This window comes from Eubalaena glacialis, chromosome 19, assembly GCF_028564815.1.
Source record: "Eubalaena glacialis isolate mEubGla1 chromosome 19, mEubGla1.1.hap2.+ XY, whole genome shotgun sequence".
Lineage (NCBI taxonomy): Eukaryota > Metazoa > Chordata > Mammalia > Artiodactyla > Balaenidae > Eubalaena > Eubalaena glacialis.
The window spans coordinates 56,294,096-56,316,663 of NC_083734.1; the positions used below are offsets into that span (position 1 = coordinate 56,294,096).

Sequence of the window (22,568 nt, forward strand, 5' to 3'; positions counted from 1 at the left end):
GTTTTCCATATTGAATCTATTTAAAACCATTGTTTTACAGACTAATTTACATTTTATTAGATAACGTTAACTAATGTTAATCTCATTAAAGAAACACATTCCGAATAACGAATAACCTTACGGGTGAAACAGGGTGGGGTGAATGGAGAATTGTTAATGTTTTAAGACTGATACATATCTATTTTATTTTGTTACGAGTAACTTCACATCAGAAGCCAAATTGTCAGCCTACAAAGTTGAGAAACTGGTATTTCTTAAACATGTCAAATCAGTTGTTTAACCACTAGGGACATTTGAAGATGAAAAATTCCGAAAGGACAAAAAAGTTGTGTATTGCTTTACTCCTATTATTAAATCCAAATAATTGGCATATTTGTTATCCCCAAAATACCCAAGTGTGATTTGAATGAAGAAATGTAGTTAAGAGTGCTAGATTTTAATTAAGGGTATACCATGAGCTTCAGAATAAGTGTACTGGTAGAACTGGGAGATGATATCATCCAAACTGCTTAATTTACAGAAGAGGAAACCACAACTCAGAGAGGTTAAGTAACCTGTGCGAAGTTACTCAGCAAGTCTGACAGAACAGGAACTAGGACAGTAGCCTACATGCTGCATCATGTTTTGCATTGTTTTGAGTGTATTAACATTTTCAGTTGTTCCCTATTTCCTGTGTTGCTTTTCCTCCCCTGCATCCACTTAGGAAAAAGAAAAACATAGCGATAAGACGGCCAAGTAAGAGGGACAAACTGTTTCCACTAATCATCCTTAAATGGATGCATGTAAATTCATACCTAGTTTCTCCTGGAGCAGTTTTAGTTCCTCTGTAGTAATTAGCAAAACTGGGGACGGGGATGGGGGGGCGCGGCGGATAACTAGACTATTTCTCCTGTAGAAAGCGTGGGACAGACAGGGTTCTGGATCTCCTAGAAAAGCCTTGGAACACAAAATGGGTGATAATTCAGGAGCCCATTCCTTCTCCAGGCCATCTGAGCAGTCAAAAAGAGATGACAGGGTATTTTTCTGGTTACATCCCAGGACATTTGACAGCCTCTTATGTGAGATGTAACCAGTGCCCTGTTTCTCGGCTTTACCCAGGTTCTGAGAACAGGGCATCTTGGTTTGTCTTGTCAGTCTGGCATGAATGAAACAGCTTAATTTTTCCCCTACCCTACACTTTGAGCAGAAGGCAGAAAACTAAAGTTGATTGAATTATCACATAAAAGTTTAGATATATAGTAATTAAATACATACTGTGCGTGTTATGATTGAGAGGGCTGAAATAACAAGAGGAATTTGGAAATAGAAGTTGGGTCAAAGGTGTTTTTTGCCATAGCTGCTTTTTCAAACTGCATTTTTTTTCTCTCACTATTGATGGTGAGAGGGGGAACTCTGGCGTCAGGAGTAAATTTTTGAGATATTTGTATTTATGTATAATAATTCTCTGAGTTGAAATCTATAGGTGCCTGGTTTTGCTGCTTTTTTATTTTAATTAAAATATTCGGTGAGGAACTTCCCGGGCTCTCCAGTGGTTAGGGCTCCGCGCTTCCACTGCAGGGGGCGCGGGTTCCATCCCTGACCGGGAGCCTGAGATCCCACATGCCGCACGGCACGGCCAACAAATAAATAAATAAGTTCGGTGAACCCAGAGTAAGAACTGCGGAGTAGAATGCCCAAGGCTCTGTTTCAATTTTCTGAGCTTTGTTCGGCGGGTCTTAACCTTAAGCCTGCTTTGATATTTTATATAACTGAGTCACCTGAAAAACTAAACATTAAAATCAACTCAAGACATTTAGGCAAAGGTAGGGATTACCATTTTTATACATTTGTCCTGTTTCTTCAGAAGTAACACATTCCAGGATATACCATTAAATACAAGTGAACGTATTTAATTTAGTTTTCTTTTGTTTACTCTTTATGGACATGCAAATACTGTTTTAGAACTGACTGTTCCCATTCTGGCTGTAGTCATTTCGTTCAGTTGAATTACATAATTTTAAAAATATGTTGCTTAGTGGGTTACTTCTTGTTTAAGCATTTTGAAATCACAAAGTATTTTGTGATGGTCTAAGAACATACAAAACTGTACTTCTAAAATAATTTATTGACATTTGTTTTTTTGTATCTGTTATTTACCCCTCCCCACCCCACCAAACAAAAGAACTCCCTTTTGATTAAAATGTATATGCCTGATACATAAAATACTTGGTTAGATAACATGATTTACTGAATTCTAATTCTCATTTACACTACGTACCTATCAAAATGTTAATGAAAAGTAATCACAGGGAATACATTTTTTTTTTATATTGGAAAATATTTACAAAATTTTCGTTAAAGAAACCTCTCCTCCTCCTGCATCGTATTAGCTTGATGCAAATAAGGTTAGGCTCCTTCCCGTCCCGACTCTTAAGTCCTGATAGGGACCAGTGCAATTCATTTGCATTGACTTTCTATTGTAGAGCTTTGGAACCAAGGGAAGGATCCAAACATAGCTCCATTTTATCCAATCAGAAGAGCCGCTTAGTGCTAAACTCTGATTCGTCCATTCTGCTTTCCATTCATCCAATCATTAGGCCACTTTAACAGCCAATCAGTGGTCTAGATGTCCGCCAATCAGCGAACGGGTCCGAAGCACGGCCTTTGTGTCGGGGGATGTCAGCGCGTCGGCGAAAGCGTCAGCCAATAGAAAAAGTCGTTGGTGTATGCAAATTAGGGTCCTATGACGCAGAGACGCAGCGTGAAGCGTGGGTATAAAAACGGAGGCATAGGGGGGGCCTGGAACGCAGAGCGGTTTGGTCGTTAGTCGGAGGAGTTTCTTCTATTAGTTCGGCGACTGCGGCTCTTCATTGGGCAGCAGGATCGGCGCGGCTGTCGGAGAAGCGGCGTAAAATTTCGGCATTGGGTAAGTGTTCTTGGGTTTACGCGTGATATGAGGCCCTGTCAGCCGTTGGTGTCGCGGGCCGCGGCCGTTGAGAGCCGAGTGCCGGCTGCTGCGGGCTGCCCAGGCTGCTTGCTGGTGCCGACGTGGGGACGGTTGGTTTTCCCTTGGGGCTTCGTTCCGGAACCATGTCTCCGCCTCTTTCCCGCTGGTGATTCAGAGGTCCCGACGCCGGGTTCCGGGCAGCCGGGCCTCCGCCCGTCGAGGAGGGGAAGTGACTCCTCCCCGCGCCCCCCCTCCCGGGGGAGGCTGTTGCTACTTGCAGCCTGAGTCATTAGGGGAGGGGGAGGAGGCGGCAGCCCTCGGCCATCTGCCGCCCGCCTTGGGGCGCGAGGAGGCGGGAGGGCAGGGGCGCCGGGCGTCCCGCCCCCTGCACTCCCGCCGCCGCATCCCGGGAGGCGAGCGTCGCGGCCCCGGAGTCAGGGATTTGTTCCGCAGGTGAAAGAAAATGGCCCGAACCAAGCAGACTGCTCGTAAGTCCACGGGTGGCAAAGCGCCCCGCAAACAGCTGGCCACTAAAGCGGCCAGGAAAAGCGCCCCCTCTACCGGCGGGGTGAAAAAACCTCATCGCTACAGGTAGGCAGCGCGGCAGGAAAACAATGACTCGGCGGCGCGCCGCGAGCGGGACGCTTCCTGCTGCTTGATCTGCGCTCTCGGTTAACCGGTGTCCCTTTACGCCCTCCTCTTCGCTTCAGGCCCGGGACCGTTGCGCTTCGAGAAATCCGTCGTTACCAGAAATCCACCGAGCTTCTGATCCGGAAGCTGCCTTTCCAGAGGTTGGTGAGGGAGATCGCCCAGGATTTCAAAACCGACTTGAGGTTCCAGAGTGCCGCCATTGGTGCGCTTCAGGTGAGGTGGCCGAGGCTGCGTGTAGCAGGGGCGGAGGGCTTGTGTGCGGTTCTCCTCCTCGGAGAGCGTTAATAGTGTGGCTCTTGTCCTCAACAGGAGGCTAGTGAAGCGTACCTGGTGGGTTTATTTGAAGATACTAATCTGTGTGCCATCCACGCTAAGAGAGTCACCATCATGCCCAAAGACATCCAGTTGGCTCGCCGGATACGGGGAGAGAGAGCTTAAGTGAAGGCAGTTTTTATGGTGTTTTGTAGTAAATTCTGTAAAATACTTTGGTTTAATTTGTGACTTTTTTTGTAAGAAATTGTTTATAATATGTTGCATTTGTACTTAAGTCATTCCATCTTTCACTCAGGATGAATGCGAAAAGTGACTGACTGTTCACAGACCTCAGCGATGTGAGCACTGTTGCTCAGGAGTGACAAGTTGCTAATATGCAGAAGGGATGGGTGATATTTCTTGCTTCTCATGATGCATGTTTCTGTATGTTAATGACTTGTTGGGTAGCTATTAAGGTACTAGAATTGATAAATGTGTACAGGGTCCTTTTGCAATAAAACTGGTTATGACTTGATCCAAGTGTTTAACAATTGGGGCTGTTAAGTCTGACCATACATCACTGTGATAGAATGTGGGCTTTTTCAAGGGTGAAGATACAAGTCTTAACCACAGTGTAACTTACAGTTTCCTTATTAAAAAAAAAAAAGTAAACCTGGCAGCTATAGAATACACTATGTGCATTTATAATAGCTATTTTATATATTGTAGTGTCAACATTTTTAAATTAAATGTTTTACATTCACATGTGGTGGGGAGTCTTGTCATTAAGGTGTGTGTAATATAGAGTCCGGTTGGTTTTCTCCTAACTAGACTGCACTTGTTTTTCATACGTAGTAAAATGCTTTGCGCATTATACCTTGCATAAGTCCTCATTCTACCACATGTTAACTAACCCTCTAGCTGATAATGCAGACACTAACGGGGGGATTTATTTATAAGGGCTCTAGAATATAATACAAGTTATTCACACCAGCATCATCTGTTACTAATATAGTAGTTAGTGCAGCTTTTCTTTGTGTTGTGGTTGGTCTCATAACTAGGTTGAGTTTTTCTCTGCCAAGAGGGAACAATACCAAACTTCTTTTTCTTGTGGAGTTTGTATTATAATAACCCTTAGGCTAAACTTGCTGTGGGGGAGGGACACACAGCTTCAGCTCATGGAACCTCTGCCAGTTAAAATGGTGTCATCTGGTATAAGGTCCTGGGAAAAATCACTTCATAGAGATGGCTTTCTAAGTGGTTTTAAAATTTATCCTTCTATTGAAGTTTTTAGGTCAATTATGTATGTTGACTAAATTTACAAATAAACTTGTTTATCCAACTAAGTGTCAAAAACCTAAATTGAATGTTGAAAGCTTAATACATCCTTTATTTAGGTCCTTTAAGTTTATTTCAGGTTTTGCTTGGTAGACAAAGGAAGCATATTTATTTACAGAAATATTTCTACAAAGCATGTAAACAGCTCTCTGCTCTATAAAGTGCCGTGACAGCTGTATATGCAGTGTGGGCTTAAGACTGTATTAATATGCTTCTCCCCCCTGCTCCTCTGTTGTGAAGGAAAGTAAATGCCTCTGTTGTGAAGGAAAGTAAATTTCTTTGAAATTCCAGGACTCAAATTTGGGGTCTGTTCCTGAACCTGTTTGTGAAGCACATTTATAGATCTCTTCATATAGCGAGTTATTTTAACACAAGCCCACAGGTATAGAATCTTAAGTTAGTCTGAGCCGCCTTTTCAGTATGAGACTAGTGTTCTTGACCAATGATGGCCACCAGTGAAGCATAGTATGTCAGCAAGACATGGGCACAAGAACCACACCAATCAGACAAAAGAATTCTGTATAACTTGAAGTCAGTAGCTGTAGGAAGTCTCTATGCTCTGATAAAACAGTTCGGTGGGTTTGTTTTTTAAGTTTGGGCTAGTTTCAAATTTAGGGTTTAAGGGGTTTAGGATTGGAAAGAGGCAAGTCAGATTAGGATTGGGAATCTTGGTAATTTAGTGAGCTTTTTATGAGGTGTCAAAATCTGATACAGTATAATGAACTGGTTTCCTAGAAGGTGCATCAACGAGTTCTGGAACCAATTCTGACAATTTACTTGCATTGTTCTTGTGAAGGACGTTGAAATCCTAGCCAGTGGAATGTGGTGTGGAGTGTCTGGCAGTTCCAAACACAAGTATAGAAACAGCTATGGTGATGCGTCTCCTTGAGTTACCACTCGAGCTAGAGTAGGCGACAAACTTTCACCAAGTCTGCATCCCAAGGTAGGATTTTACGGGGCAGTTTGGAATCTGCTAAAATAGTGCAACTTACACTTCCATACTTTTAGTTTTTAAGCCGACAGGCAGAAATATTTTCTGGTTCTAGGAAACTGCCCACATGTTATAATACCCATGGGTTAAAGTGGTAGAAAAGTCTGAAGAGAAAAGCAAGCAAAAATTGGAGCTGATGAAGGCATCCTGTGCTGTTGATGGATGAGACAAAAATAAAGTTTTTAAAGTTTAGACTTTCTCATCTTGTTAATGGTCTTCATTTGGATGATAATGTTTTTCTTTCACAAAGTTTTGTGGGGGAAATGTCCAGAAAGCCTTGCCTTCTGACTCAGCTGGTGGCGGGTGGGGGAGTGCATTCCTCAGCTCTCCCCGATGGTCGTGTCCTGGGGCACCCCCTACCTGGTTCCTTGCAAGCACTGTTTCTTGCCTGGTGTCAGGTGTTGGGGCTGGGGGGGTCTGCCTCAGTAGGAAAGCAGGCCCCTTCTGGAACACTTTCAGGTAGGGCAGCAGAGGGTGAACACAGTCTAGTCACCTGTGTGCCGTTGGACCAGCAGGAAACTCCAGGGCTGGCCCTTAAGTTTCTGCAGGCGAGGGCCAGCCTGCCTGTGGACGCACCAGCACAAGGTCAGGGATCAGTGCCTCAGGCCTGTGGCCAACCTGCCCTGCCACGGAGAAGGACGAGGGCTAGTTTTCAGCCCACCCTTCTGTAGCGGTCGTCTCACTGTGGGTAGCGTGGCCCGCTAGGCCCAAGAGCCTTGAGCCTCCGCCCTGGGCATCCCGCCCTCACCCCCACCTCCCCATCCGTGAACAGTCACCTCACCACGGCAGTCACAGCGCGTTTCCCTGGGCCCCACCTCGGGCACTGATACGAGAACACAGCTGAGCTCCACAGCCTCTTCCTTCCCTCAGCCCATTGGCCGTCGCACCTGCCTCTGTAGGCGTTCCTCGGGGATGTCACCAGCCCAGACCCTTCCGTCAAGCTGGGCCTGGCTTCTGGCCAGCAGCTCCAGCACAAGCAGCCAGCCTTCCACCTACCTTCCTGAAGGCAAGGCTGGAGGAAGGCAGGAAGGAGGAACTGACCCTTGCCCAGGTTGCTAACCCAAATCCCTGCAGCCTGCTCAGAAGGCTAGTGTCCTTGGGCCAGGTGGCCGGCCTTGTGGCTCCCTGACCCCTTTGTCAGCAGGTCTGGGGAGTGAGCAAGGCTGTGGGCCGAGGTGGGTGGGTGCAGCTGGGACAGCTTGGAGTATATTCACAGAGGCTGTGCTGTGAGCAGGGACCAGAGGCTGTTGTCCTCCCTCCTGGGGTGGGTGGAGAGGTGCCTGCTCCCTGTGGTCCTGCCTGCTGCCCAGCTGCCCCTGGCAGTGAGGGATCCCACCCCGACAATCACCGTTGTTCCAAGCAGAGTCATGGGACTTGGGTGTGATGTGTCCCCAGCCTGTCCTGGTGTCCTCACCTGAGCCCTGTGTCCAGTGTCCAGCCAGGGACCCTCCACCCCCATTCCACCTACCCCATTGCCCTTCCTGAGAAAGAAGCTAAGAGGTTCTGCAGACACCCCCCCTCCACCCCACCTAGGGAAGCAAGGCGGGGGGGCGGCGGGGCGGCTCTTCAGTGAGGCTGTGACTCTTGGAGGAGCTAAAAGGCCACATGTGATCTGGAAAGGGGCACAGAGGGGCGTGGTTGGGCAGTCAGGGTCTGGGGTCTTCTCTCTGGCAGCTACCAGCCCCCCTTCAGGAAGCTGCAGTTCTGGGAATATACACAGCGGAAGGGAGAGTGGGCTGAAAGGGAGAAGGCCATCTCCAATTCACCAGTACCAGTGACAAGAAGGGCTCTGGGGAAGGGAGGCTGGTGGGCTGCAGGCTTCGGGCTGGCCGCCTTTGGCTGAGGGGTGTGTGAGGGACTGCACACGTCCCCAGGGAGATGGTGCCCGGGCTCCGTTAACCTCTACTCCCTTCCCACCCTCTCTGTCAGACACACTAGGCCCCAGGACCTTTCCCATAAGCGCCTCACTGCCTGGCACTGAGCCAAGAGCATCAGCATGGGGTTGGGTCCAAGGCCCAGCCTTCATGAACCTGAGGGTCCTGCAACAGTCCGAGGGCCTCTCCCTCCTCAGTGCCCTGCCTTTGACCAGTCTCAGTCTTCCTGCCCACCCACAGTGGCCTGGAGACCAGCCAGCTGCTGTGCGTAGGGCGAGGTGCAGGGAGAGACAGCCGCAGCTGCATCCTGTGAGTCTGGATTTGCTCCCTGCCTGGCCATCAGCAGGGTGGTCGTCAGCCTAGAGGGCAGGAACTTCAGGGACACAGTGGGGGTACCAAATAAAGACGAGGCCTGCAGCTGGCGCCTCTTAGCGGGGCACCTGAGGCCGGGGACGGACAAGAAGCTCCCGGTGGTCCGAAGGCAAGACCTGAGTCTTGTCTGCCTCTGGAGTCGTGCCTGGCACACAGCACAGACTCCAGGCGTGTTTGCCGGCCGACCCAAGGCCCTGGCAGCCCCACAGCGCATCTGGCTGGATCTGCTTCTGGCATGGGTGGCAAAGAATCAGTCAGGTTCCCAAGAGCTTTGGTCACTGGCCTGGCTTCCAAATTGGGAGTGTTCCATGTAGGAACTGGGGCTCCAGGGGTCCAGGAGAGCAGCTGCCCCTCCTGTTCCTTACTATGAGGCTGAGCTTTGGATTTTAATACTCCAGTAAGCAGAGGCTGGCAGAGCAGAGGCTGCAGCAGGTCAGAGTGCTCCTGGAGACAGGGTGGTTGCTGAGAGAACAATCTCAGTATCAGACAGACCCAGGTTCAAGGCCCAGCTGTCCTACTCGGATGAGTTCCTTAACCCATTTGTGCTTCTTTTCCTCATCTGTAAAATGGGAATAAAACCACTGTCTACCCAATAGGCTTGTAAGGATTTAATGAAACAATGTGTGCAAAGTCTGGTGCCTTTAAAACAGAAGTCCAGAGCACTGACCAATCAGAACAGGCACTGGTAGTGAACAACCAGTGCTGCCCTGCAGGCTGCATCTCAGCCCTGATACCAGGGTTTACCGCAAGCTTGATATTAGTATTATCAATATTACAGAAGCTGTTATCATTAATGTAGCAGAAGGGCAAAGGGGGCCCAAATCAGGAGATAGGTTAACCCCCTGGGAACAACAAAAAGAACCTCCCAGAATGGGTGAAAGGGTGAGCCATCTGCGGAGAGCAAACATTTTCAGAGACTGTAGATATTAGCTTGGGAGATATGGATCCAAGTCCCATCAGGAAACCAGTCTTTAACTGCAGCGGAGAGGCCAGAGCTGCATGCAGCACACAGACCTTCATTGCATGAAGAAAGACTGGGTCCAGCAGGGAGGGCCCAAGGGCTAAGAATTGAGCGCAGGGACAAACACGGACTCTGGGAGAGAAGAGCCGCCTCTGGAACACCTGTCCTCAGGGGTGGGCCCGGTCTCGCCATGAGCTGGACAGCTTGCCTAGGCCACTGGGTACTCAGCTGGCACGGGTGGTATTCCCACCACTGGATAATTTGTCCCCATGGGGGCTATTACTGAAAATTCTATCATGACACCTCAGTCCTGTGTGACAGTTGGCTCTGGTTGCTCTGATACAAGTAAGTTTTTTTGGCCAGCAGAGCAGAGGACAGACTTTGGGTGGCAGTGTCCCCTTTAAGGTGCCACCTTCCCCCCATTCTTGTGACATCTGGCCAGGAAATGGGAGGGAGGGTTAAAGGTCAGAGGCAGACTTTCTTCTGAACAAATTTTATGTAACATGCTAGATGGGATTCAAACACTGAGAGTAAACAGGTCTCCCAAATGAAATCAGTGTTTCAGAGTCCAGAGTGAGCCATCAGGAGCACCTGCCCTTGGGTCAAATCAGGTTTTCCAAGAACAACTGAAACATATAAAGGATGAAGATGGGTCAAAGGGAGTGTTTTCAATCAAAATGAAACAATGGAAATAAACAGAGGTGTGGGCTGCCTAGTGATCAGAATTCCCAGAAAGCTCTTTATTCCTTTGTCAGAGCATTTATCTCAGTCAGGGTGGGGCGAGGGTCAGCTTGAGACTGCCTCCCTATCAGACCAAGGCTTTTATCTGGCCCACTGCCTGCTGGAGAGTCCAACAATGTCTGTTGTATTAATGGATGATTGATAATAATAGCAAACATTCTGTGCTTACCAAGTGCCAGGGGCTGGGCTGGGCACTCTATGAAGATGACCTCATTCACTTCCTTTTGAAACAGTCTGTTGGGAAGGAAACACACTAGCCCCACTTTACAGATGAGAAACTGAGGCTCAGAGGGGTTAAGTCATCTGACCAAGATCACACAATAGTAAGGGCAAAGATTTGGGCTCAGAGCTGTTGGACATCAAAGCTGAGGTGGGTAAATGATGCGCAGAGTCGGGGAGGCTTCTCCAGTCATTGCCTCGTGGGGAGGCATGGTTTGTGAGTTTAATTCCATTTCAACCAGCCCCAAGGGCCATTCACCGTTTTGTCTTGTTTTATTTTGCCTATGCCAAAAAATGCTTTACTGGGGAGTGCTCAAAAGGCCCATTTAAAGTGTATAATTCAATGGTTTCAGTATATTCACAGATATGGATAACCATCACCACTGTCAATTTTAGAACATTTTCATCACCACAGAGGGAACTTGGTACTCTTTCCTAACACCCTCTTATTCTCCCATTCCCCTCAGCCCCAAGCAACCACTAATGTACTTTCTGTCTTTATAGATTTGCCTATTCTGGACATTTCGTCTGGATAGGATCATACAATTTGTAGTCTTTTGTGACTGGCTTCCTTCATTTACTATGTTTTCAAGGCTCATCCGTGTTGTAGCAGGTATCAGAACTTCGTTCTTTTTATGGCTGAATAATATTCCCTTGTATAGGCCACATTTTGTTTATTCATTTTCCCTTTTGGATTGCTTCCACCTTTGGGCTAATGTGAATAGTGCTGCTATGAACATTAATGTACAAGGTTTTGTGTGGATATATTTTTTTCTCTTGAGTGTACATTTAGGAGTGGAATTGCTGAGTCATACGATAACTCTATGGTTAACATTTTGTGGAACTGCTTAATTGTTTTACATCCCCAGCAGCAGTGTATGAGCGTTTTGATTTCACCACATTCTCACCAACACTTGCTATTTTCTGTCTTTTTTTTTTTTTAACTTAAGCCATCCTAATGGATGTGAAGTACTATCTCATTGTGGGTTTTTTTTTTTTTTTATTTGTTTATTTTTTGGCTGCGTTGGGTCTTCGTTGGCCGGCTTTCTCTAGTTGCAGTGAGCGGGCTTATTGTGGTGGCTTCTCTTGTTGTGGAGCACAGGCTCTAGGCACACGGGCTTCAGTAGTTGTGGCACATGGGCTCAGTAGTTGTGGCGCACAGGCTTAGTTTCTCTGCGGCATGTGGGATCTTCCTGGACCAGGGCTCGAACCTGTGTCCCCCGCATTGGCAGGTGGATTCTTAACCACTGTACCACCAGGAAGTCCCCTCATTGTGGTTTTGATTCGCATTCTCCTAATGACTAATGGTGTTGAGCATCTTTTCATATCTTCTCTGGAAAAATGTTCAAATCTTTTGCCCATTTTTTTTAAGCTTTTAAACCTTTTCTTTATTGATCCCCAAGCCTTATATTTAATCTTTTTGCCCATTTTTAAATTGTCTTTTTTACCGTTGAGTTGTAAGAACTCTTTATACATTCTTCTTTCTTTTTTTAAAAATTTATTTATTTAATTATTTTTTTTGGCTGCGTTGGGTCTTCTTTGCTGCGCGCGGGCTTTCTCTAGTTGTGGCGAGCAGGGGCTACTCTTCGTTGTGGTTCATGGGCTTCTCATTGCAGTGGCTTCTCTTGCTGTGGAGCACAGGCTCCAGGCGCGTGGGTTTCAGTAGTTGTGGCACGTGGGCTCAGCAGTTGTGGCTCGTGGGCTCTAGAGCACAGGCTCAGCAGCTGTGGCACATGGGCTTAGTTGCTCCGCGGCGTGTGGGATCTTCCCAGACCAGGGCTCGAACCCGTGTCCCCTGCACTGGCGGGCGGATTCTTAACCACTGCACCACCAGGGAAGTCCCTCTTTATACATTCTTTTTTAAAAAAATTTATTTATTGTTTCTGGCTGCGTCGGGTCTTTGTTGCTGCTTCGTTGCTTTTCTCTAGTTGCAGCGAGCAGGGGCTACTCTTCGTTGTGGTGCATGGGCTTCTCATTGCAGTGGCTTCTCTTGCTGTGGAGCACAGGCTCCAGGCGCGTGGGTTTCAGTAGTTGTGGCACGTGGGCTCAGCAGTTGTGGCTCGTGGGCTCTAGAGCACAGGCTCAGCAGCTGTGGCACATGGGCTTAGTTGCTCCGCGGCGTGTGGGATCTTCCCGGGCCAGGGCTCGAACCCGTGTCCCCTGCATTGGCAGGCAGATTCTTAACCACTGCGCCACCAGGGAAGCCCTCTTTATATATTCTTGATACAAGTCCCTTAAATATGATTTGCAAATATTTTCTTCCATTCTGTGGGTTGTCTTTTCACTTTCTTGATGGGGTGGTCCTTAGATGCACAAAAGTATTTTATTTTGATGAAGTACAATTTACATATTTTTCTTTTGTTGCTTGTGCTTTTGGTGTCATATCTAAAAAACCATTGACTAAGCCAAGGTCCCAAAGGTTTAACCTTATGTTTACTTCTAGGAGTTTTCAGAGCTGACTTTTGAATGTTCTTGGGGCAACCCCATGAGCAGACCCCAAGCTACCCTGGCTGCAACCCTCCACAAAACCCCCACTCTAATCCCGAAGAGTCTGCTTACATTTCAGCCTTTCCCCTCCAAGGTTTCATATGTGGTGGCCAACGGTGGACAGGCATCCAGTCAGGAGCTGGGGACAGCTTGAAGGTTTAGGATGCAGGCTGGTGAGAGAGGAGGTGGCTAGTGTCAGACTCTGGGCACCAGACCCTGGGACCAAGGTTCCAGGCTGAGAAAGCACCTGCTGGGGCCAACAGCCCAACCTACCTTGGCAGCTGGGTGGGTCCTTCCAGGAGGGGCTGGGCCCACTGCTGTCCATCTCCACCCTCCCTACTCCTCCATTGCTAGGAGCTGGGACAGCAGGTCCACTCTGGAAGAGAAGCCTGTAGAAAGTGACTCCACCAAACTTGGCTTTCCTTATTTCTATTTACACTGATTGTCCGGCTGCCCTCTTACAGATTTATGATCAGAGGCTGGTGACCTCTCACAGTTGCAGGACTTTAGGACCTAGGAGATCCTTTTGGGAAACCCAGGTGTTGGAAGCCAGCTCTATTGCTCCGGCTGGGGTAGATGGCTGGGTGGATGGGTGTGGACACAGAGAGGGGCACCAGGGCCAGGAAAGAGCAGCTCAGATCTCCCGGGCCGGCCAATACCCGCTCCGCTGGGCGCCCAGCACTCCTTTGGAAAGGCCGCCGGCGGCCCGCCCCGCGCGCCCAGCTGGTGGATTGGGCCGGAACCGCGGGCGGGGCGGGGCCAGCGCGGCCCGATTTGGGGCGGTGCGTGCAGCTATGTGAGCCGACGCCGCGCGGCTCCGCCCCGAGCATCCCGAGCCGACCCGACTGCGCCCGGCAGAGCCGCAGGGTGAGTGTCATGGCCGCTTCCGAACAGCGCCAGCCCGGGGAGCTGCTGGCCAAGGCCCGGAGAGCCTTCCTGGAGGAGTTCGGGGCCGAGCCCGAGCTGGCCGTGTCGGCCCCGGGCCGCGTCAACCTCATCGGGGAGCACACGGACTACAACGAGGGCCTGGTGCTGCCCATGGTGAGGGGCTGCGCGGGAGGCGCCATCTCCCCGCGCGCGCGCTGTTGGGCGGGCAGCTCCGAACTTTTACTCCAGCCGAGTGTCGGGGACGAGCACGTGGGAGAGACCCTAGGACGGGGCATTTCACACGTTGGAAGGGAGGAAACGGGGAATCCGCGAGGAAGTAGGCTATGGACCGCTGATCCTCGCCATCTCCTTGGGAGCCACCTCAGATTGTCGGGGAATGCGGAAGGGGGCCCAACTGTAAACCGAGGCGAAGTAGCCCTAAGCCTCCTGGTCCAGCCCGTTCAGTTCGCAGAGGAGGGAATGGAGGCACAGAGAAGGCTAGTGATCTGCTCAGGGTCACACAGCTGAGGTGGAGCTGCCTTAGCCTGGGGCTATGTCCATCCCACTGTGCATCTTCCAAAATGGGAAGGCGTCAGAAAGAGCTCGTCTGATTCTGTTTTCCTATTGACCCACAGCCAGGAGCCCACGCTTAGGGCAGAGTACAGGTCTGCACTCCCGCTGCACTGGCCCTGCCCCTGAAGACCTATGGGATGGGACCCAAGCCCCCCAAGGCCAGATGAACATGCAGGCTCTTCCCTGAGACACTCCCTATTCCCTTCATGTTGAGCCTGGAGGTCACCTCCTTGTCTGTCCCTGGCCCCTTGGTATTGGAAGTTTTGCACACTATTTGTTTCTTCTGCCAGGCGCTGGAGCTTGGGACTGTGCTGGTGGGCAGCCCCCGGGCAGATGGGCTTATCTCCCTCCTTACCACCTCTGAGGATGCCGACGAGCCCCGGCGGCTGCAGTTTCCCCTGCCCACAACCCAGCGGCCACTGGAGCCTGGGGCCCCCCACTGGGCCAACTACGTCAAGGGAGTGATTCAGCACTACCCAGGTATGGGTCCCAGGCCTGGGTCAAATTCCTGTCTCTCAGCCACAAAGCTCATTAGCTCATCTAATTCACTGTGGGGTAGGCATGCAGGGTGGAGCATCCCCATTGTACAGGTGAGGAGACTGATGCCCCGAGAGGTTCTAGAACTTGCCCTGGGTTGCCCATGACATGATTGGAGGAGCCAGGGTTCAAACCCCAGCCCGTTGGTCTCCAGAGCCCTAAACCAGGAGAACTAGGAGACTGTGTCCTAGGAACCTCAGGGTAAGAGGATGGAGGGCGGCGGACCCCTTGGCTGAACAGGTTGGTGGCCTCTGACAATTGAGACACATTTCCCTGGAAGCAGCTGCCAGGCAGTTGCCTCCTTTGTACCAGAATAAATGCCCTTTTTGTGCTCATCCTTCCAGATGGCCCGTCTTACCATCATCCATTCTTTCTCCTGCAGCTGCCCCCCTCCCTGGCTTCAGTGCAGTGGTGGTCAGCTCAGTGCCCCTGGGGGGTGGGCTGTCCAGCTCAGCATCCCTGGAAGTGGCCACGTATACCTTCCTGCAGCAGCTCTGCCCAGGTACCTCCTAGACCCCAGCTCCCAACACAGCCCTCCTTCCCTGAGGTCCTGTGATCAGAGCTTCCTACCCCAATTGTGGCTTTGGGGGAGTGGGTGGGGAATCTCCCTGGAGTATCATTGGACACATTGGGGGCTGCTCCCACCCTCCCACCCCTAGTGCCCCCTCCTGGGCCCCAGCCTTCCCACCTTGCCCTGTGCTGCAGACTCGGGGACAATAGCCGCCCGGGCCCAGGTGTGTCAGCGGGCTGAGCACAGCTTCGCAGGGGTGCCCTGTGGCATCATGGACCAGCTCATCGCACTGCTGGGGCAGAAAGGCCACGCGCTGCTCATTGACTGCAGGTCAGGGGCTCCCCTTGTCCCCTCCCACCTTGTAGGACCTCCTGGATGAAACATGCGTGGCAAACAGACGCTTGGCCTTGTCATCTTCCTGGCTCCATCTCCATGCCAGGTCCCTGGAGACAAGCCTGGTGCCGTTGTTGGATCCCAAGGTGGCTGTGCTCATCACCAACTCCAACGTCCGCCACTCACTGGGCTCCAGCGAGTATCCCCTGCGGCGGCGCCAGTGTGAAGAAGTGGCCCGGGCGCTGGGCAAGGAGAGCCTTCGTGAGGTGCAGCTGGAGGAGCTGGAGGGTGAGAGCTGGCTGGGTGTACTGTGTCCTGGAGATGGCTGGGCACCCTGGGGTGAGGGGGGCTGCCGGGGTCTCGCTGTGGCTTTGACCCGGATGTACATCCCCTCACCTCCAGGGACCTCTGCCAAGCTCTGCCCACTCCCCCAACACTGCTGACTTTGGACTGCTTGAAATCTCCATATTGTTTTGTCTAACGTGAGGATTAAGTATCCACCGTGGAAAATACAGAAAAGTACAAAGAAGAGGACTTCCCTGGTGGCGCAGTGGTTAAGAATCCGCCTGCCAATGCAGGGGACACGGGTTAGAGCCCCGGTCCGGGAAGATCCCACATGCCGCAGAGCAGCTAAGCCCATGCGCCACAACTACTGAGCCTGCTCTCTAGAGCCTGTGAGCCACAACTACTGAGCCTGTGCTCTAGAGCCCGCGAGCCGCAACTACTGAAGCCTGAGTGCCCAGAGCCTGTGCTCCGCAACAAGAGAAGCCACCACAATAAGCCCGTACGCCACAACAAAGAGTAGCCCCTGCTCGCCGCAACTAGAGAAAGCCCGTGCGCAGCAACGAAGACCCAACACAGCCAAAAAAAAAAAAAAAGTACAAAGAAGAAAATAACAAGCTATAAGATCACTACCCAGAGATAGCCACTATTAGCATTTTAGTATATTTCCTTCCAGTGTTTTTCTACATCTGTATTTTCTTTTTTTAAATTAATTAATTTTTTTTTTCTTTTTGGCTGCGTTGGGTCTTCGTTGCTGTGCATGGGCTTCAGTAGTTGTGGCGAGCGGGAGCTACTCTTTGTTGTGGTGTGCGTACTTCTCATTGCGGTGGCTTATCTTGTTGCGGAGCGTGGGCTCTAGGTGCACAGGCTTCAGTAGTTGTGGCACGTGGACTTCAGTAGTTGTGGCTCGCAGGCTCTAGAGCGCAGGCTCAGTAGTTGTGGCGCACGGACTTAGTTGCTCCTCGGCATGTGGGATCTTCCCGGACCAGGGCTTGAACCCGTGTCCCTTGCATTGGCAGGCGGATTCTTAACCACTGTACCACCAGGGAAGTCCCAATTTTAAATTTTTTAATTGAAATATCCTTGACTTACAATGTTATGTTAGTTTCAACATCTGTATTTTCAAGGTTGAGTATACGCAGTGTTGCCACATGCCCTTTTTTTTTTACATAACATTATCTCAGACCCCTTCTCTATGTCATGAAAGGCCTGTCATCAACATGGCTTTTTAAAGCTACATAGCATTTCAGCATCTAGGTGCACTGTAATTTACTTAACCATTTTCTGGTAATCATACCTAACACCGTGATGGATTTTTGTTTTTATATAAATTTATTTATTTTTGGCTGCGTTGGGTCTTCGTTGCTGCACACAGGCTTTCTCTAGTTGTGGCGAGCGGGGGCCACTCTTTGTTGCGGTGCACGTACTTCTCATTGCGGTGGCTTCTCTTGTTGTGGAGCACGGGCTCCAGGTGCGTGGGCTTCAGTAGTTGTGGCGTGCAGGCTCAGTAGTTGTGGCTCGCGGGCTCTAGAGCGCAGGCTCAGTAGTTGTGGCGCATGGGCTTAGTTGCTCCATGGCATGTGGGATCTTCCCGGAACAGGGCTCAAACCCTTGTCCCCTGCATTGGCAGGTGGATTCTTAACCACTGCGCCACCAGGGAAGCCCCCTTGATGGGTATTTTTTTTTTTTTTTGGATAGGTATTTTTATACATAATTCTTTCTCTGCATTTTCTTCCTGTTTTCTTAGGATTAGATTATTAGGAGTAGGATCACAAAGTCAAAACATAACTCTTTTTTTTTTTTGGCCATGCTGCATGGCTTGTGGGATCTTTTTTTTAATTTAATTTAATTTAATTTATTTTTGGCTGCATTAGGTCTCCGTTGCTGTGTGCGGGTTTTCTCTAGTTGTGGCGAGCAAGGGCTACTCTTCGTTGCGGTGCGCTGGCCTCTCATTGCGGTGGCTTCTCTTGTTGTGGAACACGGTCTCTAGGAGTGCGGGCCTCAGTCGTTGTGGCTCACAAGCTCTAGAGCGCAGGCTCGGTAGTTGTGGCGCATGGGCTTAGTTGCTCCGCAGCATGTGGGATCTTCCAGGACCAGGGCTCGAACCTGTGTCCCCTGCATTGGCAGGCGGATTCTTAACCACTGTGCCACCAGGGAAGCCCCGCCTGTGGGATCTTAGTTCCCCAACCAGGGATTGAACCCGGGCCTTCGGCAGTGAAAGCGTGGAGTCCTAACCACTGGACCGCCGGGGAATTCCCATAACGTGTATTTTTAAGTTTCCTGATACACATGGCCAGGAAGGTCTATTGAACAGTTTAAAGGTCATATAAACATTAACTCATTTAATTCTCTCACAACTCTGTAGAGCAGATATTGTTATTATTCTCTCTCTTTTTTTTTTTTTGATTGGGGAATGTACAGTAAGTGGCAGTGCTGAGACTTGAACCCAGGCTGATCAGCTCCATCCTCCTGACTGAGGGGCCAGGCTGCTGGCGTTGGGAGCTGTGCCCTCCCTCGCAGTGTCGGGGTGCCCATCTCAGAGACCATCTTGTCCTTGGTGAACTGTCACCTTCAGACCTGCCCCACCTGCTCTCTGCAGGTGACTGTGGCCGAGCTTTTCACACTTGAGTGCTTTTGCCATTTCTTCCCTCCACCTCAGCCCTTCCATCCGCTGCCTCCCCCGGGGGTCTCCCTCTACCTCAGGAACAGTGCTCCCCTCTGCCTGCCTTTCTGCCCTCTTCCTGGCTCCTCCCCTTCTGCTTTGAAACATGCCCAGTTTTCTGACCTCCTAAAATAGTCTCCTTCCCATGCCAGTCCTCTGGGAAGAGTACCCATTGCTCACGGCCCCCGTTTTCTCCTCTCTCTTCATTTCTAAATCCTCTGAATATGCCCGCCCGTCTCCCAAGCCACCCGCCATGACAGCTCTCCCAGGGGTTCCCCACAGAAACCTGGGGGTTGCCCTCCCTGCCCTCTCAGTGCCAGATCTGCTTGGCCACAGCCCCGTGTCTCTGCCCAGGCCTGCCCCAGGCTTTGTCCCCAGCACAGAGCGCCAGCCACGGCTGCTCCACGGAGGTCTCAGATGGGAGCCTGCAGCCCCCCACTGGGGTCCTGCAGCCTTCGCCTGACCCTGACAGAACGCCTCCTCCTTCCCCTGGACGCCTCTCCTTTTTTTTTTTTTTAATTTTTATTTATTTATTTATTTGTTTATGGCTGTGTTGGGTCTTCGTTTCTGTGCGAGGGCTTTCTTCTAGTTGTGGCAAGCGGGGGCCGCTCTTCATCGCGGTGCGCGGGCCTCTCACTATTGCGGCCTCTCTTGTTGCGGAGCACAGGCTCCAGACGCGCAGGCTCCGTAATTGTGGCTCACGGGCCCAGTTGCTCCGCGGCATGTGGGATCTTCCCAGACCAGGGCTGGAACCCGTGTCCCCTGCATTGGCAGGCAGATTCTCAACCACTGCGCCACCAGGGAAGCCCTGGACGCCTCTCCTTTTGACTTCCCCTTTTCTGTTATTTCCTCGCCCTTGTCACTGCTGTCTGAAACTTCAGAGCCACCTCTGAGTCCTCCCTGCCCTCCTTTCCTTCCTCCCCACACCCGGCCTCTCTTGCTCTCTGACTGTTTTAACAGCTGTCATCTCCTGGCGCTGGCTTCTCCCAGCAGGGCCCCCTGCGCAAGGCAGTCACTTTCGTCAACTAGAGCTCAGCTCCATCCCTCCCCTGCTCCAAAAACCTCTCTGGCACCCAGAATTAAGTTGTAAAGTCCTAAGTGCTCAGGGCTGCCATTAGCGACTCAGCTTGCTCTGTCCGCTTCAGCGTTAGCCAGTGGGACAGCTTGCTGGTTCCCCGGGGTGCCCCGGGCAGACCTGGTCTGTACCCCAACTCTGGAGCCCTGGCCCTCGGAGGCTTCGCTGTTAACTCCAGCAAAAACACCAGCAGGACTTTTCCTTCCTGTTCTGTCTTGGCCTCTTGAAGGCAGCATTGTGTCCCACTCACCATGGAAGCACCAAGAGTCTGGGGCTCAAACTGCTGTTTATCGAGCACCCACTGTGTGCCAGGCACCCTGCTGGGACCACTCCATGTGTCTGCTCACTCAGTCTTCCCTGCGCGCCAAATGAGGCGGTGTCCCCTTTTATAGTCGAGGAGGGGAGGCTCTGAAACCTTGGTCACCAACCCGAGGTTCTACCCACAGCTCGGTCAGAACCAGGTCTCAGACTGGAGATGCCCCCACCCCCCCCCAGCCAGCGCCCTGGAGCCATCGTGCCCCTCCTCCACGTCCACAGGGGCCCAGAGGCGGTGGATGGTGGGTCTGCTGACTCCTTTTCCGCCCCAGCTGGCAGGGAGCTGATGAGCGGGGAGGCCTTCCGGCGGGCGCGGCACGTGGTGGGCGAGATCCAGCGCACGGCCCAGGCAGCAGCCGCCCTGAGCCGCGGCGACTACAGAGCCTTCGGCCGCCTCATGGTGGAAAGTCACCACTCGCTCAGGTGAGATCCCCGGGTGCCCAGCACCTCCTGGTCACAGGCTGTCCCCTGTGCCGGATGGGGCTGGTTCACGGCCTCCCTCCTCCCCCCATGTCCTCTCTGCAGGGATGACTACGAGGTGAGCTGCCCCGAGCTGGATCAGCTGGTGGAGGCCGCGCTCTCCGCGCCCGGGGTTTATGGCAGCCGCATGACAGGCGGTGGCTTTGGTGGCTGCACGGTGACCCTGCTGGAGGCCTCCGCCGCTTCCCTAGTGATGCAGCACATCCAGGTGGGCAGGTGCCAGAGACCGGGGGGAGCGGGAGAGATGGGTTCCCAGGGCCGTGCTGTGCTCAGACCCCACCCCACCCGTCCCTCCTACAGGGGCAGTACAGCGGGACCGCCACCTTCTACCTCTCCCAGGCAGCCGACGGCGCCCAGGTGCTGCGCTTGTGAGGCCCTCCCAGGCCGGCTCACGGCAGGCCTGCCCTCCAGCCTGGGTGCACAATAAACTTGTATTACCTCCGGCTCTGACACCTGCCTGTCTCCAGAGGTGGATGTGTGCTTGGGCATCAGAGAAAGGTGGGTATAAGAACTGCTCCCCTGCCCTGGGCAGGCCCCAGAAACATGGACAGGGCAGAGCCAAGCAGTAGCAAAATCTTTTATTGAGTGCAGAACAAAGCTGGGACCTTGTCATGCTGGTCCTAGCTCTTTGGTTACAAATGGGCTTGGGCCCAGGGTAGGAGGGCAGCCGAAGGGCCTTCCGGGACCACTTCATGCCTCCCAGAGGACACCTACCCCCTGCTCTGTGGCCAGAGGCACCGGCCCTGTGATCAGCATGCGGGTGGGCTGGCTGCCAGGGGTCCAAGGATGGAGTAGCTGAGGCAGCGCCAGGGAGAGGAGGTGGGGGTCGGGGGCTCAGGTCTGAAAGAACTGTTGGTCCACGTGGGTGCTGAGGGTTCCACTGGTGGTCAGCGTCCGGCTCACAAACTCCTGGGTCACGTGCCGGGTGAGGGAGCCGTGGGCTTCCAAGTGCTGGGACCCCAGGGTCAATCCGTCTGCAGGGGAAGAGGTGTTGAAGGGTCTACCTGGGTCCCCAACCCCCTCTCCTCTGTTAGCGCTGTGCTCCCCCGGGAGAGCCAGGAGCCCCCGCCGGGCAACTCACCCAGTAGGACGGGCTCAGTGGTGCTGGAGTGGGTGGTGGTGATGCTGTACTCTCCTGGCATTGGGTGCTGGAAGAGCCCCGAGTGGCTGCCCAGCTGTGGGAAGGGGCCTGGAGTGGGCAGAGGGGCCAGTCAGAGGGTGGTGCCAGGAGAAGGCGTGTCCAGAGAAGGGATGCGGGTGAAGAAGGGGTGAAGCAGCCTACCTCCATCCTGGGACTCGATGGTGATGATACCCTCACGCTCCGGCCCGAAACCTTGGGTGGTCTTGGCCTGCACCTTGAACTTGTAGGGCACGTTCTCGCTGAGGCCTGGCACGGTCAGCCGGCTCTCGGGGCTGTCGCCATCCACCAGGAACGTGGTGGCTGGCTCTGGGCAGGGAAGATGCCTTTAGCCTCGGTGGCTCCCTCTCCACCCCTCCCCTGGTCCCCCTGACCCTGGGGCGGGCAGCACCTCCTCCGTGGGCCATCTCACAAGTCACCAGGTAGCCGAGGATGTCGCCATCAGGCCTGCGCGGCCGCTCCCAGCTCAACTGCAGCGAGTCTGGGCTCAGGGCGGTGAACACCAGTGGGCCCGGGGCGCTGGGCGTGCTCAGAGTGAAGGCAGAGCCTGGGGACAGCAGAGGAAGGGTGTCGGTGGGTGGGTGGGTGGGTTTGTGGGTGCAAGATGGGGGGGCAACTGTCAGGGTGGGGGGGCAACTCACCCGGCAGGGGGCAGAGTGGGCTCTGTGGGTGCACCTGTGACTCGATGGTGATGACACCCTCGCGCTCTGGGCCCCAGCCTTCCTGGCTCTGGGCCCGCACACGGAACACGTAGGAGTGGTTGGGCAGGAGGTCTTCCAGCACCACCGAAGTCTGGCTGGGGTTGGGGATGTTAAGCTGATGCAGCTCACCTGGGTGGGGATGGAGGCAGGTAGCAGAGCAGCATTATTCCTTATACCTATCCCCGGCCTGATCCCAGCCCTTCCCTAGGCTACTGTCAAGACCTAGCCACCACCCACCCAGCATTAGTTGTGGCTTGGGTACAGGTGGGGTCAGCCTTGTAT

General features: G+C 52.2%; 3 protein-coding genes across 5 annotated transcripts in view; 2 read left to right on the top strand and 1 right to left on the bottom strand.

Annotated features, from left to right (window-relative positions):
* The first annotated feature begins 2,773 nt into the window (after positions 1-2,773).
* LOC133080470 (histone H3.3A) lies at positions 2,774-6,357 on the top strand. The gene is made up of 4 exons (XM_061176378.1): positions 2,774-2,905; positions 3,380-3,517; positions 3,637-3,790; positions 3,887-6,357. The coding sequence occupies exons 2-4, from the start codon at positions 3,390-3,392 to the stop codon at positions 4,013-4,015; spliced, it is 411 nt and encodes a 136-aa protein (XP_061032361.1). The 5' UTR covers positions 2,774-2,905; positions 3,380-3,389; the 3' UTR covers positions 4,016-6,357.
* Positions 6,358-13,388: 7,031 nt separating this feature from the next.
* Positions 13,389-20,897, top strand: GALK1 (galactokinase 1). The gene is made up of 8 exons (XM_061176516.1): positions 13,389-13,853; positions 14,543-14,732; positions 15,172-15,291; positions 15,495-15,630; positions 15,740-15,921; positions 20,240-20,390; positions 20,493-20,655; positions 20,748-20,897. The coding sequence occupies exons 1-8, from the start codon at positions 13,389-13,391 to the stop codon at positions 20,817-20,819; spliced, it is 1,479 nt and encodes a 492-aa protein (XP_061032499.1). The 3' UTR covers positions 20,820-20,897.
* A 115-nt stretch (positions 20,898-21,012) lies between these two features.
* ITGB4 (integrin subunit beta 4) overlaps positions 21,013-22,568 on the bottom strand; it is a 29,881-nt gene continuing 28,325 nt past the window's right edge. For all 3 annotated transcript variants that reach the window (XM_061176515.1, XM_061176513.1, XM_061176514.1), the window contains 5 exons: positions 22,227-22,415; positions 21,977-22,132; positions 21,730-21,894; positions 21,529-21,636; positions 21,013-21,421 (listed from right to left, as the gene is read on the bottom strand). In XM_061176515.1, coding sequence (XP_061032498.1) covers positions 21,282-21,421; positions 21,529-21,636; positions 21,730-21,894; positions 21,977-22,132; positions 22,227-22,415 — 758 coding nt within the window. In that variant the 3' untranslated portion in view covers positions 21,013-21,281. The remainder of the gene's footprint in view (positions 21,422-21,528; positions 21,637-21,729; positions 21,895-21,976; positions 22,133-22,226; positions 22,416-22,568) is intronic.